Source organism: Aspergillus fijiensis (assembly GCF_003184825.1).
Source record: "Aspergillus fijiensis CBS 313.89 unplaced genomic scaffold BO72scaffold_9, whole genome shotgun sequence".
Taxonomy (NCBI): Eukaryota; Fungi; Ascomycota; class Eurotiomycetes; order Eurotiales; family Aspergillaceae; genus Aspergillus; species Aspergillus fijiensis.
In genome coordinates, this window is record NW_024468985.1 from 294838 (window position 1) to 311359 (window position 16522).

Below are 16522 nucleotides of genomic sequence, written 5' to 3' on the forward strand. Positions count from 1 at the left end.
TACAGGAACAGAGCATGGTATCCATCATAACGGGATATTGTACATAATTGCTGGAGTTTGCTAAGAAGTACAGCTTGCGCCAGAATGGAGCAATTACAAAGTAAGTATTCATCCAACACCAGGTCACTGCTCAGTCAGGATGATACAAGATGAAGGAAAGGAAGCACACAGGATCAGTCACGAGTACGGTTAGGCACCCATCTGCGTACCACCATCTCTCGAACTTGGTACCGAGCAAGCAGTCTCCCAATATCATTCTCTGATGGCTCGTCCAGATCGTACGAAGCCGGCGGTGGCACTTCCACATAGCAAACCACCAAGCTCTTCTTCACTTGGGCTTGAACACGGTTGACGCAATGCAGCCACCACCAGCTGCGAGACACTTGCTTTTCACAGTGCTTCCGGCGCTCCTCAGTCTCTGACCAGTAGGAGTCAACGTAGGAAGGAACGACGACGACCGCAAACTCGGCATGTGAGAAGACCGGGCCACGGTTGTAGAGAAGATAATCAACCCCGAACTTCACACCGGATCGCACCACCCATCCCAGAGACCGGAAATGGTGGTACACGACGTAAGAGATCAGGAAAGTATCGTCTGGCTTCATCTCCGAGGACGAATCACGGGGTGGGAAGTCGGCATGCTGGCAGAATAGGGGGAGTAAAGTCGAAATCGTTATGACGGCTTCGCGTGTGTCGTCCAGGATCGTCAGTGCACCAAGTCCGTAGGCGAGAAAGAAGGCTTCCTCGTTCGACAGGTGAAGATGCTCTTCGTTCTGCAAGATGGGCTCCTCTTCTGCACCGCCGGCCTTGTCTTCCTCTGCTATCACCTCCGGAAGCTGCAGGATAGCCGAGTCGGAGATGAACTCCTTAGCCTGCACAACCGGGGAAAATCGAACGGTCTTGCCGCTACCATTGGAGATTTGCTCTCCGGGTGTGTTGGAAGGGCGCGCTTCGCCATTTTGTGTGATTGAGCGCTGCGAGTCCAACAGCCTCGCTTCTTTGGCTTTTCTCAGTGAGAACTTCTCTGCCGATGTGTCTGCGGACGGCGATTGAGAGGGCTGCTCGACAGACAAATTGTCGCCTTGCCGGGCGGCTGCTTCGGCCTTCAGTCGTTCTTGGATGGCCAGCTTCTCCATGCGAGCTCGATCCATCTTCAATTCGCGACGTTCTGTCCGGCGCTGCCGGGTGACCTCCTCACTTGTAGTGCCACCGAGCAATCCGCGCCGCTTCTTCTCTCGCTCCAGCCAGCTCGGTTCACTCCGACTAAGATTACCCTTGCCAAAGAAACCCATCTCCCAGAGAGCTCGGATGGCCTTCGGGTCCGTGACATGGACAGATGACGTCGCAGAGTCAAAATAAGCCTCGTAGACATGCTGTTTGGGTGGTGCGATGAGGTATGTCAAATAGGACAACAGCACGCTGACAATCGACAATGGATTATGAGGGATCAGAGGCGGCAAAGGATGGACATCAACGGGGAGAGGGAAGCGATGGATATGTTTGTAATTGGGCCGCGGCGGCCGCGAACGACGAGCAGGCGATGCACTTTTCTGGGACTCGGTCTGGATACTAGCAGGGCCAGAGCTAGCACCACGGGAAGAGTTAGGAACAGGAGATGAAGAAGCCATATGGTACGTATAAATTAAAATTGATTTGATGAGACTCGATAGATTGATTTCTAACTACTGATGAAGAGTCAGCAGGCAACTCTTCGTTTACGAGATTGAACAGCCATGATGCTTGTTGCATGCAAGAGCGCCCTGGATGCTATTCATATTCTTCTCAGATACCGTTGTAGTCAAATAAAGCCTTCATCGACAACAGCGAAGAAATCAAAGTTGCCATTGTCTAAGCTTTAGGTATGTTATCATCACCGAAGAAAATGAATAGAATCCCGAACCACCTCTTGCTTGCAAGTTCGATCGATCAAAGCTGCTTTGCTAGCTAGCTAAAGCTTACCCGAAATCTTCCCTAAGATCTGGGTTGATTTGTCTGCACGAGTCAAATTACACAAATGAGGGAATCGATAGCATAGATAGGATCTTTCCAGATCATAATAGTATGATATAGCAGATGCACATCAGCATCAGAGCCGAGATCCTATCTCTTAACTGTCAACATCCGAGGATTGTGTTGTGCAGACAAAAAAAGTCGATAATCGACACTCAGAAACACAAGAGGAGGAGAGGAAAAAAATATTCGCTTGACCAGCCTTAAATGGGGTGTGACGGCTGACTCAGCTAGCCTTCCCCAGGCGGTGAGCCGAGTCCCGTGCGTTTTTCTGCGGCGCCAAAAATTTCCTGCGGACTCGGAGCTGTTGAAGATTGTTCTTGCAATTGAACGTTAACCCCGCGACGACATTCGTTTCTGCCATTATTTATAAATCGACAACCGTTTTCGAACACTCATTCAAGTAAGTTGTTACTGGAATGAGATTATTCAAATGCAAATGTTGGTGCTAACCGCTCGACTCTAGGATGCATCTTATGGTATGTCCGCACAACTCGTCATGTGCACCACAAGGATTTCTGTCTAGCAGGGAAATTGACTGGTGAAATAGTACACTCTCGGCGAGGATGGCAAGCGGATCTACACCTTGAAGAAGGTCCTTGATGGTCGCACCACCAAGTCGGCCCACCCTGCCAGATTCTCTCCCGATGACAAGTACTCCAGGTGCGTTCGGATAACAGAATCCAAGAGGATCGTTCATCTTCATCACGTTCAACAAGTGCTGACATCGCGTCTCTCCGCACAGACACCGTGTTACCCTCAAGAAGAGATACGGTCTGCTTCTCACCCAGCAGCCTGGTACGAGCTCTCCCGAGACCGCACATGCCTTGATCACAGCTAACCCCACCCTACAGAGAAGGAGGCTGCTCAGTTGTAATAAGCGAGACGATGAGGCAGTAGTCGCTTGATATACACACAGTGCTTTTGAATTATTTATTGGCGAATGGTGTTATCAATGGTCTTTGAATGGATGATGAAACCCTTTTTTCTATCTTTCCAGTTTGTGCGGTGCCCGATTATTTCACAGGTGGGAAAAGTGATATCATTTTTGCTACCCATTTATTGGTGATTTAGCTCGGTCCTAATCTACCATTTACTAATGGAAAGGCACTGGTTCCATCTATGTCCATTGCGTAGTGCATTTTAAATGTAGTATGTCTATCCAAGTCATTGAAGTCAATCACCATTATAATCCCGTAGTCATCCAGACCCCTGAAAGAAGCCAGAGGATCATCAAACTTTTTGCCAGACGCCAGTTCCGATCAATGCAAGAAGGAAGAAAGAAATCAACGAAACCCCAAATGGGCCATTACCGCTTCCTCGAGTTCACGTTCCTACCAGCTCCGACGCGCACACGACCATGTTGTTTACGCTCACCACTCAAAATGTTGGGGAGGTAATCCTCGTCCATGAGGTCATGCTCTTTTCGCATTCTGCGGTTCTGCTCCGCAGTGGCGCGACTGAACTCCTTTTGATCCTCTGCGAAGATGAGCTCCGTACCCCAGCCACCCTTTCCACCGCCGCCCTTCCACTTGCCGTTTGAGCTGCCATGGACGGGCTTGGGGACGCTGTAGACGTTTCCTCGGTTATTCCACTGCATGTTCTTCTTGAGATGCATCGTGAACTGCCCATTTGAGTTCGTCGTGCAAGACACCCGGGTGAGCGTATCCTTGCCACAGCGCGGGCAGAATTGCTTGTTCATGTCCTTGGTGGTGGAAAAGCATGCGTGACAGCGCTTGACGAAGGACTTCAGGTGTCGGATACGCTGCAGAGTGGTGGTCGAGAGGAGATTCAGGTTCATCTGGAGAAGAACGTTTTGGCACTACATATGTGATCAGTATATGAGTCTGCTGTCTTAGGCGAAGAACGTACAGCGAAATCAGTAGTCATGGTAGCGACTTGCATGACCTTAGGCTCAGGAGCCGCCGACACAGAACTGGCTTCGTCGCGGGCCTGCCGCTTCTTCAAGTTCGAGGGCGTAATCCAGCCATCATCATCGTCATCATTTTCGTCGGAACCTTCCTCCTCGTCCTCTGCCGGGGGTTCAGCATTTTCTGAGATTACAACTTCTGGTTCAGGTTGCTTCTCGGCATCATGCTGGTCCTCCAGCTTTGCGTCCTTCAATTCCTCGGCGACAGCGTCGACATCCGTACGCTCTGCTTCCACCTCGATATCCTTGGTCTCGGCGGCCTCCTCAACTTTCTCTTCGGCAGGCTTGTCGGCCTCCTGCTCAGATTTGTCCTCCTGCGCAACAACAACAGGAGCGGGCGGCTTGCCGTTAACCTGCTTTTGACCGGGTACGCTGCGAAGTCTCCAATCGCCACCGTTTCGCTCACACTCGATCTCGTAGGCAAGAGCGATGACTTCAAGATCGGTTCGACTGAGCACGGCCCGGTCACCAGTCTTGCGGGCGAACTCGCTGATCACAGCGACACTCTTAGGGCTCGGGGTACGTTGCTTCAGGAAAGGGAGATAAAGGGTCTCAACACGCTGACGAGCGGCAGGATCCCGAATTTCGCTCACAACGGAGGGAGTGATGAGGAGTTCTTCGCTTTGGGCGAGCAGGGTTGAGAGCGGCGGGGTATTCTTGAGGATTGGGCCGGCATCGAGCACGATCGTGTGGACGGGCTTGGGCGTTGTGGTGGCAGGGGCAATTGAGTCCGCCATGATTACAGTCAGTAGAGTCGAGAACCTAAAATTATATCCAAGGAGAGGGTCGCCGATGGTCCGGGTGACAACTGTGGAGGCTTCACCTGGCTGCTAAATTGAGGGGAAAAAATGGTTGTTGATGTCGGAGATGGAAAATGAATGCGATGGGATTTTCCCGCTTGGTCTGTGCGTGGCTTATCCTTATCTTAGCGTCTTTTTCCCCTACTGTAACCACTCCTTCTTTCTCTACGGTATTCTACCACATCTTCCAGTTTGCTTCTCGAAACCCGCCGACTGAGGTATACTCCGTACATCTTTCTTATTTAGACTCGAAACCGTATCGTCAGGTCTAAATTTCATCATCTCAGTGGATCCTTGACGCATCATATCAACGCCATTGATGTCTCCCCCATTCCCGGTTACGCAGCTGCTTCGATTCCAAATCACATGGCAATGACAGGTCAACTCAACCAAATCCTCGACTTGTCATTTAAGACAGCTCCAGAAAACATCGCATGGCATCTTGGTTGCAAAGGAAGAAAAATTTGCTCGCATACTTTTTCTACATAAAATAAGAAGAGCGCATCTGCCTCAAAGCAAGAACCACACGAGGTTCTCCAGAATCACGACGATTGCATACATAGCTCGCTTTCGCACGGAGTTCTCCGACTGAGCAAGGGCCTGTCTGTCTCGTATCCCAAAATGTTCGAAGTCAAAGCAGTCGGCATGACTCGAACCGAGCAAGTCCGCACGGCGCGCTTGACACAAAAGTACCTTTCCTGCGACCGTGGTGTGGCCATGCTGTGGATCAAAGTGCAGATGGATGTTACAGTGAGTGGCGAGCTGGAAGAACGGAGACGGAGTTCCAGGGACGGAGCCATGACTGTCTTTTGTTTGGCATGATGCGCTAATGCAGGCTTCCATGATAAACTGCAGGGTGACTGACAGCATTGCAGCTGATGCGCTGACAGGTACGAAGATATTGGTATCTGGTCGGGGCTACTGAGGAACTAGGGACATCATGCAAGCCTTCCATATAGTCTCGGTTTCTATGCAGCCTGAGGCAATGCACAGTTGGTTTGGAGCCATACAGCCTCATGCAACACAAGGTGCTGACGCCGCCAGAGCAAATCTTCTGACCCTCATTGCGAGAGGCTGGACTGCTGGGCTGGGCTTGAATGCGATCTCGCGAAAAGTCGACCAGCACGACCTTATCACATGGCAATGGAGCCTTCACGTGTCAGCCTTGGTTTCACCTCAGCATGCCTGGTTCATGCCGATTCCTTCCAAACCCAGGGCGCGACATTGGCACATCCCCCGGCACGGTCTCACCTCATGGCGATACACTGCCTAGCGCTGCTTCTCGTCGATTCGGACATGAATCATCGAAGTACAAAGTAGATATGAGCCCTGCCAATGGAAGGAGTAGTTATTTGGTGTAGTTGTCGAAACTGGGAGCCAGCCGAAACCCTAGGCGTCGCCATTGCCTGTTGAGCACTTGGATGCGCTCAGAGCTCGTCGTATCGCCTACCCAGGAGCCTTGATAGTCCATTGAATTATACTATCGACGGACAGAGTTTGAATCTTTCAATACCGACAGACGTGGCGTTCTATGTCGGCTAAGATCACCTGTCTGGCCAATCCAGGAGAAGGAGGCACCGATCAGCCAATTGATGCGGCCTGAAGTGAGACTATGGCTGCAGTCACGGCTGTGATAGTCACTGCATATGCCAAACAACATGCTTGTTTCCCTTAAACAAGCATCATTGTGGCCAATTGGCCTGTCTCTCCAACAATCAACAAGTTTTGAAGCCCAACAATGCGACCAAAGGAGTGAGTCAACCAAAATCATCTAACTTAATAGCGACTGGTAGTATTGGCGCTGGTTGGTTCTTTTCCTGTTCGAAGGCTTAGGCGCATTAGCGGATGTGATCTATCACTTCTTTATTTACCTTCGGCGTTTCGAGCCAATGACCACAATTAATCGATGCAATTAATCAAGCAACCGCAATTTCTCGACCTGCATTGTTTTTCATGTCAACTCACGGGTCGCACTGTACTCCGTACTGCACGGCTACACGAAGACCCATTGCTCGGTACTTTGTTCCCCCATTCTCCCCCTCTCCACCCCCCTCCCCTGCAGGTCCGTTACTTCATGTGGCTCATCTCCGTGCAGACCCAGAGAAGAGGTAAATGACAGATCGCCACGACCAAGAAAGGGAGTGTCAAAGTATTTCACAATACGTACGGAGTACCTCAGACAGTCTTATAGAGACTGGGATTATGGGATTGCTCCACTTTCCCCTCTCTCCCTTTCCAACTGAAGCCTCGCGGGTCACTCGTATCCCTTGCTCTCTGGCACTCATGTTGAGCGAATGTCTAGTCCCTGCCTTGTACGACAGAAGCTAGAAGTGCCCTTGCCAGGGTGGAGAGATGGAGATGCCAACCCCAGGGGAAAGTGTTGGACATTGAGAAGGTGACCGGAGATAATCCCTGCTGCAGCCCTCCTGGGCTCTGCGCCGGGGGGAAAGGGGATTGACAGCTCCGCTCCAGTGTCAAGAGAGTAAAACACCCATCCAGGACCCACGATCTGCCTGCATCTGCCATCCCTCCAGATTTCTTGGGTACACTGAGGGTACGCATTGTATCAAAGATCTCTCTTCAGGCTTGGGGGCACAGGTACTGTACTGTCGGAGGCGAAGAAAAGTACTGTGTTCCATACGTTGTGTACGTATGAGATATGCAAACATCAAACCATATGCATAGTCCAATCCACATCTGCGCCCAACCAAAGGGAGGCGAAGAGTCTTGGAATAACTCGTCGATCTATCGCGCAGCTCCACTTTTCGTCTTACTTGACTGGCTCGGGGGATTTGGCATCCATAGACTGTGGATACTGTCATCATTAGTGACACCAGAAGGCTGGAACTGGTCGCTTGGTCCTCTGCTGTGTGTCGGCCCTAAGTGCAGTCTGCGTTGCAGCCAAAATGGTCGATATCACACAGAAAGGCAAACAAATATTCCGCTTCCAACACCAAAGAAGAGCTGATGGGAAATCAAGGGCCTCTCCACCGACAACTATCTATCGAACTAAAAGTCTAGTGTGGCTGTTCTCCATCTTTTGCTTGATTGCCCTCTCCCTTGCTTGCTTTTTCTGCCTTCTCCTTCTCTGCGACTCCCATGATGTCTTAGCGTCTGCCCGCAGATCCGGAGAAGGATTGAGACAAGAGCGAAGATCTACACGGGTATGATGGCGTTGGTCTGTGTTGCATCTCGACCTTCAGACCGTTAATGGGGTCTGCAGGACCACAACTGTTTATAAATCTACCCTCTCCTCCTTCCCCTGTGAGTAATCCCCCTCTTTGTGCGATGCCACACACTGCTCGGTTGCTAATCGGGGTCACCTAGACCCCAGGGGTTATATGTATGAACCTCCCCGGCTAGCATCACGGAGGCCGTTATACCATTGAGCCACCCATCGTCGATCGTGGGAAGACACGGCACTGACACATTGATGGGACGGCAGTCCTGCACGCAACAATGACGGAATCCTACCTCTTTCATGTCAGCCGCTCTGAGGATACAGCAAATGGATCGTACTTGTCCTCTCGAGGAGCTCAAGCGCTCTCTGTCAGTGTTGTTTTCACCACGCTGGCAACCCTCTTTGTCAGCGCTCGCATTTATACTCGAAAAACCTTGATGAATCGCATGGAACCCAACGATTGGATGATCTTGATCGCCTTGGTACTGACCCTGTTGGAGTCGTTGCCCATATCCCAGTACACTTGACTGACGCTTGTTCAGGTCTTATCATTTGTCTTCATGGCGTTGTTCATCGTGGAGGCTCTAAATGGGATGGGAATGCGTCAAGTAGACATCCCGCCTCTCATTCTCGAGAAGCAAATGAAGGTATGTGCAACATGCTCCCTAAACAATCAATCAGTGGCACTAACCCTTCGGCATCATGAATCCTAGGCCTTCTGGCTTACCATCCCCTTCTACAACGCTGCCTTGCTTTGCGCCAAGGCCTCGATTCTGATGCAGTACTTCCGTGTCTTTCCAACCAGACGGATGCGACGCATCTGCTGGCTCATGATTGCCGTGTTGGCTACATACGGGACCTGGGCTGTTTTGAGTGCTTTCCTCAATTGCGTCCCCGTGGCCAAGTTCTGGGACCCATCGATCCCGGGGTTCTGTCTGAGCTCGGAGGGCCTGTGGTTCTCCAATGCATCGATGCATATCACCACCGACCTAGTCATCCTCATTATCCCGATCCCAGCGCTGATGGCACTGGAGCTACCGAAAAAACAGAAGATTGCGCTGATATCAATCTTCGCAATAGGCGGATTGTGAGTCAGCTGTCGCCGGAGACCCCTTGCCGTATCCTTTGAGCACGCTAACAACCACAATCTCTTCAGTGTGTGTGTCACCAGCATCTGCCGCCTAGTTGCCCTCAAGAAGATCGCCGACTCCTCTGACCCCACCTGTAAGTCAGATCACCCTGTTCCCCCTTCCCCCGCAAAGAATCAACCAGGCCTAATCGAAGACCGTGAGAACAACAGACGACAACGTCGGCGCCGCCTCCTGGTCCGCCATCGAATGCAACACCGGAATCATCTGCGCCTGCCTCCCGACGCTCCGCCCGCTGGTCTCGCGCATCCTGCCGCATCTCCTCTCGACCCTCAGCGGCGGCCGTCAAGCCTACGGCACGTCGCCCCTGTCCGGCGCCCAGGCGCCCACCTACTGGAACGGCACCGGCGCCACCGTCACCACGACCATCACCACCCACCTCGACGACCTCGAGTACGCCCACTGCGCCGGCGACGCCGACCGCTACCTCACCTTGGTGCCCGGCAACGACGTCAACGGCCAGGGCAAGCTCATGGTCCGTGAGACCCATCACCCCGCCGGAGGAGGAGGAGCGGGGGATTTGAAGGAAGCGCTGGCCCGCGAGGAGCAGCGAGGAGACAGTTCGTCCTCCTCGTCGCCGCCCCGCGGAGCCGGGAATCTTCTCGGATAACCAACAAATTGGATTGTGGTAATTTTGTTGATGCTGTCGCTAATCGTGACGGTAAAAAAGGTGGGACAACCCCTACGGGGCGGGGGAAGAGCGACGGTTGATAGTTAGTTCCACTTCAGTATATATATCCAGGAAACGCTATACCCACTTCTCTCCTTTTCTAATTCTCTATCACCACAGACTCCATTGACCTTCTTTTTGCTATGGCTGTGGTCTCGTTCATTTATTTCTTTGCTAAGTAGCACTTTTTTTTGGTTTTTCTTTTTGTTATCTTCTTTTCATATATACCTTTTACTTGATATGTCTTTGGCATGATTGAGGCAGTGATGGAATGGATATGAATAATTTTGGTAGAATGGGGAGTAAAATATGATCTATGGTGAATCATAACTCGTGTGACCAAATCACTGGGTTCAGATGAGCACCTGAGCCTATTGCACGCCCGCGAGAATTTGAGGATATATCGAGATCACGTATTGAGTATCCCAACCGGGGGAGGGGTCTGGTCTGTATCACTCTACTCACAACCGCATGAAAGTGTAGAGAGTATGGAGTATATTTCTAGCCTTCATATCATAGTCATGTATGCAATGCGACCCTGCTACATCTTCTCGCCCCTCTCTAACTGAAATATATAGTCTAGACAAAAACTGTACCAGATTCTACTCCCCCGAACCAGACCAACCTGATAAATCTCCGACCCGAATATTCCTTCAGACTTCGGGTGCTATGCTCTAGAAGGCCGCAAACTCCGCATCCACCTCCTCGAAGTGATCGAAGAAGCCCTTGAACAGCTTGACACCCAGACCGGGATCCAGACTACCGGTGGTGGCACGGATGCTGTGCATGCTGAGCTGAGGGATGCCCATGTCGATGGCGCGCATGCCGATGCGGGCACTGGTCATGGGGCCGATGGTGCCGCCGCTGCGGGAGTCGTTGCGGATCTGGAAGACCTGGAGGGTGGCGCCGCACTTGTCGGCGACGCGCTTCATGAAGCCGTGGCTGACGCTGTCGGTGGTCATGTGGCCGTTGGAGTCGGCGGAGACAGCGACGCCGACGTTGAGGCGCGGGGCGTGGTTCTCCAGGTAGACGTTGAGGAAGTTGGGGTTGACGGCGTGGATGACGTCCGAGGAGACGAGGAAGCTGTTGGCGACGGTCTGCGAGAGGAGGTTGGGGCCGTAGGCGGCGGCGGCCGGGTCGGCGAAGGCCTCGGTGATGCGCTCGAGGATACTGGACATGAAGTTGGAGCGCGCGCCCTGGCGCAGCAGACTGCCGATCTCCTCGTCGTCGAACATGCCGACCATCTTGATCGAGGCCGGCGAGGTGGAGTCCGGCGAGGCCAGGAGCGCCTCCTGCGCCGCGTAGCAGCAGAGCTTGTCGTCGATGCGGCCCGCGAAGATCAGGTCCTTCTCCAGGCCCCCCAGCTGGGCTGGCTGGCTGTCGTAGAGCTCCAGTTCCCACGAGACGATCGTGTTGGGGTCGTGGATCTGGAGCTCGCGCGAGATGACCCGGACGAGTTTCTCGGGCTGCGTCGCGGCGAAGCTGCCGGGCTGGAAGGCGGACGGGGTGTTGGCGGACGTGGAGAAGAGGTCCGAGTTGTCGACACCGATGATGGGCACCATCTGGGTCTCCTTGTTGAAGGGGCCCTGGCTGGGGGCGCCGAAGTGCGGCGCCAGGGTGGGGACGCGCGCAATGGGCCAGTCGAGCTTGACCAGCTTGGACTCGATCTTCCCGCTGCTGGGGTCGCGCACGAGCACTCGCCCGCCGATCGAGAGGTCCCGATCCCACCAGGTCTCATTCAGGGCCCCGGCGTACGGCGCCACGCCGAGCTGCACGAACCCGGCCTTCGTGGGCAGCTTCGACACCGGCTTCAATTTGGCGGTGAGGGCGTCGATGTGTCCGGCCACGATCGCCACGCCATTGCCGCTCTTGTACTCCTTGCCGACGGAGAAGGCGATGAAGGCGCTGGAGTTCCGCGTGCAGTAGTATTTCCCACCACGCACGAGCTTGTTCGTCCAGGATTCGCGCTCATGCAGGCGCTTGTACCCTTTGCTTTCGAGCTGGGCGGTGAAGGCGTCGGCGGCGTGGAAGATGGTCGGGTTGGCGGTCATAAAATCACAATACGGCTGGGAGTATGCACTCGGATCGAAGGAGGCGGTGGAAGGAGGTGATACCGTGGTTGCTTGCGTGGGATAGACATGGTCGGGGAGCGGGCCGGTCTGGGAGGCTGGACGATGAGCCAGGGCGGCTTCTCGAAGCTCAATGAAGCTCTTCTTGGCCATTGTGCAGTGGAGAGGGTGGATACGGTTTGAATGTGTGATTTGGGATGTAGAGGATAGGTAGAGATGTTGGAAGGAGAGGATAGAGAAAGAATAATTGAAGATTTGGGGGGGGGAGGAGAGTTGGGGGTAGGTGGAAAGTTGAGGAGCGTGAGGAGCGTGAGGAGCGTGAGGAGAGGCTTGGAGACACGGAGCGAAAGGCGGAGCTCCGGTGGATCAGTCAGTCAGTCAGCTGGGGAAGTCAGTTGGATATGTATGTGGTGATCGCCCCTCGGCTGTCCCTTCTCTCCTCTTGCATCCCATCCTTGTATCTTCCGTCACCTTCTCTATTCCAGTCAGCTTTACGGAGTACAATGCGACTACAGAGTACAGCTCTAGGCATCATGGATATTGTCCATCTATCATTCTGTAGTTACCATCAATTTACAGTCATCATCCGCTCTAATCAGCTATCCTTATCCGGAAACGGCCTCTCACGATAAGCGATCCGATCCATGATGTCGCCATAGTTATCAACCTCATCTAGTCGCTTGAGCCTACATAACAATTCCAGTTCACATTGCCATCCTGACATTCCTCTGTAATGGCCGGTCCAGTTGCCGATGCCATCACCTGCTCGTTGCGCACAATCATGATCTGCACGGGTCCTGTTTCTCCATCGAATGGAACCGAGCAGTGATGAACGCCCGCCCCCAAGACTTGTACGATATTGAGCGTTCCATCCCCAATCTGAATATGAATTTCGCTCGGGCTCCCCACAATCACGCTGACGAACACCCGATCCTGTGATACCTCGCCCGGGTGCAATGCCTCTTGGCCCACCCCCGGGTTATTGCCGGTAGTCCCATTGGTACTGCCAGCATGACTGGGGTTCGTGCGATACCAGTACACAATCTTATCCGCAAAGGACAAGTGAGGTCGGGGCTGGTTGGGATCCACCACGCCGCCGTTCCGGTAAGCGTCAATGTAATGGGGCAAAAGTGCCCGCCATGCGTCATGAGGGTGTCCAAAACAATAGCGACCGGCTCCATCAGGTACCCCGGCCTCGTGGATGGGTCCGATATAGTGTGCTTCGCCGTAGTCGTTCCAGCTAATGATCTGCGATCAACGAGGTTAGTTGTCGAAGAATGAGGGTTTAGAAAAAGCCCCATACCTGAACCCAAGCCGGCTGCAATCTCATCACCTGCTCCCACCGATAGTGCCAGAGATCATCGCCGCGCCACAGCCAATTCTTGTCCCATTGGGGCAAGTTCGTGTAGAACCAAGGTGAAACGGGCATCATGTACGGTCGACCAGCCAAGGACTGCATCCAGTGTTCATCGTTGGCGGTGTTCTTCTGTTCAGCGCCTACGGGCCATGCGTCCCAACTGAAAGCACCATCCACAATATCGAGGTAGTTGGCGATGGCGGCAGGGCCGCAGTCGGGCCAGCTAGGTACGAAGAAACAATTCGTGGCGCGCTTGATGTCGACCCAGTCTCCGGCGCTTGAAACGCCGATGAAGGTAGAAACCAAGGGCCTTCCTTCATAGAAATACTGGGGGCTGCGGTGTGCGAAGGTGTTGATATAGTGAATGACACGGTCCACCGGCCATGGGCCCCCCGAACCATAGTCGAAGGAGAGGAATAGGGTAAAATCCCCGACTCTTTCCGCCGCGCTGTACGCATTTTCCAGGACACGCTCGGTGTAACTATCCTGGGGGGCGATGTTGAGCGCGAAGCCATCAATATGGCACTTTTGGGCCTCGATGATATCCGACTCCCATTGTTCGGGGGTCATGGCAGCCGCGCATCCCACCTAGAGTGCAGTTAGCTGAGTACTGTACTAGTCGTTATCCACCATGATTTCCCTTACGATAAAATGCGCAAACACTGTCTGTGGTCCAGCTCTGGCGACCGCAGGGCTTGCTCCTAGTGGCAATGGAATTGAGTCACTAATCAGCAAGACGGCATTTCCGCAAGCGAGAGGCCATCCGCCCGCAGGAATTCAATCAACCAACCTGGAGGGAAAGCAGGAGCCGTCTCTTGTGTCGGCCAGGGACCATCTTGCTGGTTCGAAGGCGGGCTGTAAGGTTGAGGAGAAGCAGGCGGGGATCCATACTTCTCTTTGACATGTTGGTGAACGCGATCCAGGAAATTCCCGAATCGTCCCATGGTGGCGGTGGTAGTGTTTGATGTATCTCCTCAAGAGTGAAGCCAACACCCGACTCACGTGTACAGTTCCAACTTCATGAATCTAGATAGACAGCACTATCTGGCGGCCGGCAGTTTCTACCGTAGAGATACTGTGTTTTTCTTATGAAAGCCAAGAGTCGGGGGAAGTTGATCCGAGGCTGTTTTCAATAGTGGGGGGCAAAGCCTGTTGCCTAAGGGTGAGAACAACCGCCTTTCCATTGTCTTGTTGTGTGTCGGTGTATGTATGCATCAATAATAACCTCCACCAGCAACGATCAACATAAGTTTATTTTGTGCAACTGCATTGGATTGGGACAATGCAAGATTTGTCATCAGTATCGTCCTTGATGGAACCAAGTCAAGTTGTGCGGGGGAAGCTGGTGATAAATGACGTCATGGCAGTTCCTTTTCCAACAGCTGAACCGATGATGGGGATTCGTATTCTCATACGGATTACCCATTCAGTTCGCCCAGTGGCTGCAGGACTCTTACTATACCTAGCTGTTCAAAGCTGCAAGTCTAACCACTAAGAGCCAGGTGAGAGAGATAGCATACTATACTCATTGGAATTAATCCCATGGAACCGGGTTCATACGAGAATGAAACAAACGACCTCACTGTGATGTCAGCCGCAGGCGGCGAACTTGACTTGACCATTGATATATTATCTATCAAGCCCTCGCAGGAAGTCGTACCATGAGAATATTTCATGATTCTCTGCACTACTCAAATTTACAGACTACATATCATTGATCCACAACAATGGCAGCAACAACCCAGGCTGCTAATTTGGTCGAGAAGCTGGTCGGACACGGTGACAATGCCACCGTCACCACGGATGTGAGCAATTATGCCAAGGGAGAGAGTGGGGAAGAGACCGGAGAGAAGATCAAGGCCACCATCTGGCAGGGCAAAAACACCGTCGAGGTGGTGGAAATGCCCAAGCCAAGAGTTATCGATGAAGGGGACGTGATTGTGAAGATCACCGGTAGCACGATCTGCGGAAGCGATCTCCACCTTTATCATGGTATACCACAGTCCGAGCTTGCTATGCCAAGCAATTAGACTGCAAAGTAGTTCTGACTCGGTGTATCACAGGTGTTGTTCCTCAACTCGAAAAAGGTGATGTGCTGGGACACGAATTCTGCGGCGTTGTGGACAGCGTCGGACCCGGAGCAAAGAATGTCAAGGTCGGAGATAGGGTGGTGGCATCTTTCCCTATCGCCTGCGGCCAGTGCACGAACTGCAAGAAAGAGCTGACTTCGGCCTGTGAACGGACCAACGAAAACACCATCACTAATGCCATGTATGGGAAGCGCACTGCAGGCAAGTCTTCCAGACAAGGACATCGATTTCTCAGCGTTTTAAAGGACAGCTTGTTAACCAGACTCTGTACAGGTATGTTCGGCTACAGCCATTTCACGGGTGGCTTCGCTGGAGGCCAAGCTGAATATGTCCGTGTGCCATATGGCGATCAGAACCTGCTGGCACTTCCCGATGATGTCCCTGATGAGAAGGGTCTGTATCTCTCCGACGTCCTTGCCACATCGTATCACTGTGTGGTTGACACCGGAGTCGACAAGGGCGATGTGGTTGCCATTTGGGGTGCAGGGCCGATTGGCCAAATGGTGGCCAGCTTCAGTTTTATGCAGGGCGCCAGTCGAGTGATCCTCATTGACGGTGGCGACGCAGCGTGGCGCTTGGACTTTGTCAAGAGTAAGTTGCCCAAGGTGGAAACGATCGATTTCACCAAGCTGCCGCGTGGTGAATCCATCACCTCCCAGTTGAAGAAGGTGGTCCCCGGTGGACCGGATGTGGCGTTGGAATGTGCATCGGGAGAGTTCGCAAAGGGATGGGCGCACTACTTCGAGGTTCTTCTGGGATTGGAGACTGATACCTCGGAGATGTTGAACGAGATGATTACCTCCGTCCGGCCATTTGGACGGGTTGGCGTTACCGGGATCTACACTGGCTTTGTAAGTGTCGCCACACGACTAACGTGACAGCGGCGCGTTGCTGATTGATGAACCATAATTTAGACCAACCACTTCAATATTGGTGCTCTGATGCAGACTGGCATCCGCTTGATCGGCAACGGTCAAGCTCCCGTGCACCGCTACTGGAAGCATCTTCTGGAGCTCATCCGCAAGGGAGAGATCAACCCCTTGGACATGGTCACGCATCGAGTACGTCTAGAAGACATGTCTAGACTGTACGAGCTATTCAATAGCCGCGAGGGAGGCATCCAGAAGGTGTTTGTCGCAACCAAGCATTCATTCCCCCCAGCCCAAGGAGCGCCTGCTCTGGTTGATTTGTGATATGCTTGGGGGGTTCATGGACGTATATTGACAGCTTTCATGTTTATTGTATCAAGGATGATAGTGTATGACTC

The 16522-nt window shown here is 52.8% G+C and overlaps 8 protein-coding genes across 8 annotated transcripts; 4 read left to right on the forward strand and 4 right to left on the reverse strand.

Moving 5' to 3' along the window:
- Positions 1-34: 34 nt before the first annotated feature.
- sen2 (tRNA splicing endonuclease subunit SEN2) lies at positions 35-2091 on the reverse strand. Its single transcript, XM_040949946.1, has one exon. It carries the CDS (start codon positions 1626-1628, stop codon positions 174-176), a length of 1455 nt encoding a protein of 484 aa, XP_040804420.1. The 5' UTR covers positions 1629-2091; the 3' UTR covers positions 35-173.
- Positions 2092-2477: 386 nt separating this feature from the next.
- Positions 2478-2887, forward strand: BO72DRAFT_493352 (H/ACA ribonucleoprotein complex subunit NOP10; the record flags this gene model as incomplete). Its single annotated transcript, XM_040948371.1, has 4 exons — positions 2478-2489; positions 2561-2673; positions 2756-2808; positions 2865-2887. The coding sequence occupies 4 exons, from the start codon at positions 2478-2480 to the stop codon at positions 2885-2887; spliced, it is 201 nt and encodes a 66-aa protein (XP_040804421.1).
- A 173-nt stretch (positions 2888-3060) lies between these two features.
- On the reverse strand, positions 3061-4900 carry BO72DRAFT_475396 (rRNA-binding endoribonuclease). Its single transcript, XM_040947325.1, has 2 exons — positions 3883-4900; positions 3061-3832 (listed from the first exon to the last, which is right to left on the reverse strand). Exons 1-2 carry the CDS (start codon positions 4675-4677, stop codon positions 3320-3322), a joined length of 1308 nt encoding a protein of 435 aa, XP_040804422.1. The 5' UTR covers positions 4678-4900; the 3' UTR covers positions 3061-3319.
- A 461-nt stretch (positions 4901-5361) lies between these two features.
- BO72DRAFT_456299 (uncharacterized protein) lies at positions 5362-6013 on the forward strand (the record flags this gene model as incomplete). The annotated part of the gene is made up of 3 exons (XM_040946264.1): positions 5362-5490; positions 5576-5630; positions 5700-6013. The coding sequence occupies 3 exons, from the start codon at positions 5362-5364 to the stop codon at positions 6011-6013; spliced, it is 498 nt and encodes a 165-aa protein (XP_040804423.1).
- Positions 6014-8199: 2186 nt separating this feature from the next.
- On the forward strand, positions 8200-9679 carry BO72DRAFT_493354 (uncharacterized protein; the record flags this gene model as incomplete). Its single annotated transcript, XM_040948372.1, has 5 exons — positions 8200-8403; positions 8464-8568; positions 8635-9008; positions 9078-9145; positions 9222-9679. 5 exons carry the CDS (start codon positions 8200-8202, stop codon positions 9677-9679), a joined length of 1209 nt encoding a protein of 402 aa, XP_040804424.1.
- Positions 9680-10154: 475 nt separating this feature from the next.
- Positions 10155-12131, reverse strand: BO72DRAFT_445427 (M18 family aminopeptidase). The gene has a single exon (XM_040944041.1). It carries the CDS (start codon positions 11959-11961, stop codon positions 10414-10416), a length of 1548 nt encoding a protein of 515 aa, XP_040804425.1. The 5' UTR covers positions 11962-12131; the 3' UTR covers positions 10155-10413.
- Positions 12132-12352: 221 nt separating this feature from the next.
- BO72DRAFT_445428 (glycoside hydrolase family 71 protein) lies at positions 12353-14426 on the reverse strand. Its single transcript, XM_040944042.1, has 4 exons — positions 13956-14426; positions 13811-13866; positions 13112-13753; positions 12353-13056 (listed from the first exon to the last, which is right to left on the reverse strand). Exons 1-4 carry the CDS (start codon positions 14107-14109, stop codon positions 12481-12483), a joined length of 1428 nt encoding a protein of 475 aa, XP_040804426.1. The 5' UTR covers positions 14110-14426; the 3' UTR covers positions 12353-12480.
- A 350-nt stretch (positions 14427-14776) lies between these two features.
- BO72DRAFT_304160 (zinc-dependent alcohol dehydrogenase) lies at positions 14777-16455 on the forward strand. Its single transcript, XM_040940460.1, has 4 exons — positions 14777-15157; positions 15229-15456; positions 15529-16106; positions 16170-16455. The coding sequence occupies exons 1-4, from the start codon at positions 14893-14895 to the stop codon at positions 16446-16448; spliced, it is 1350 nt and encodes a 449-aa protein (XP_040804427.1). The 5' UTR covers positions 14777-14892; the 3' UTR covers positions 16449-16455.
- Positions 16456-16522: the final 67 nt, after the last annotated feature.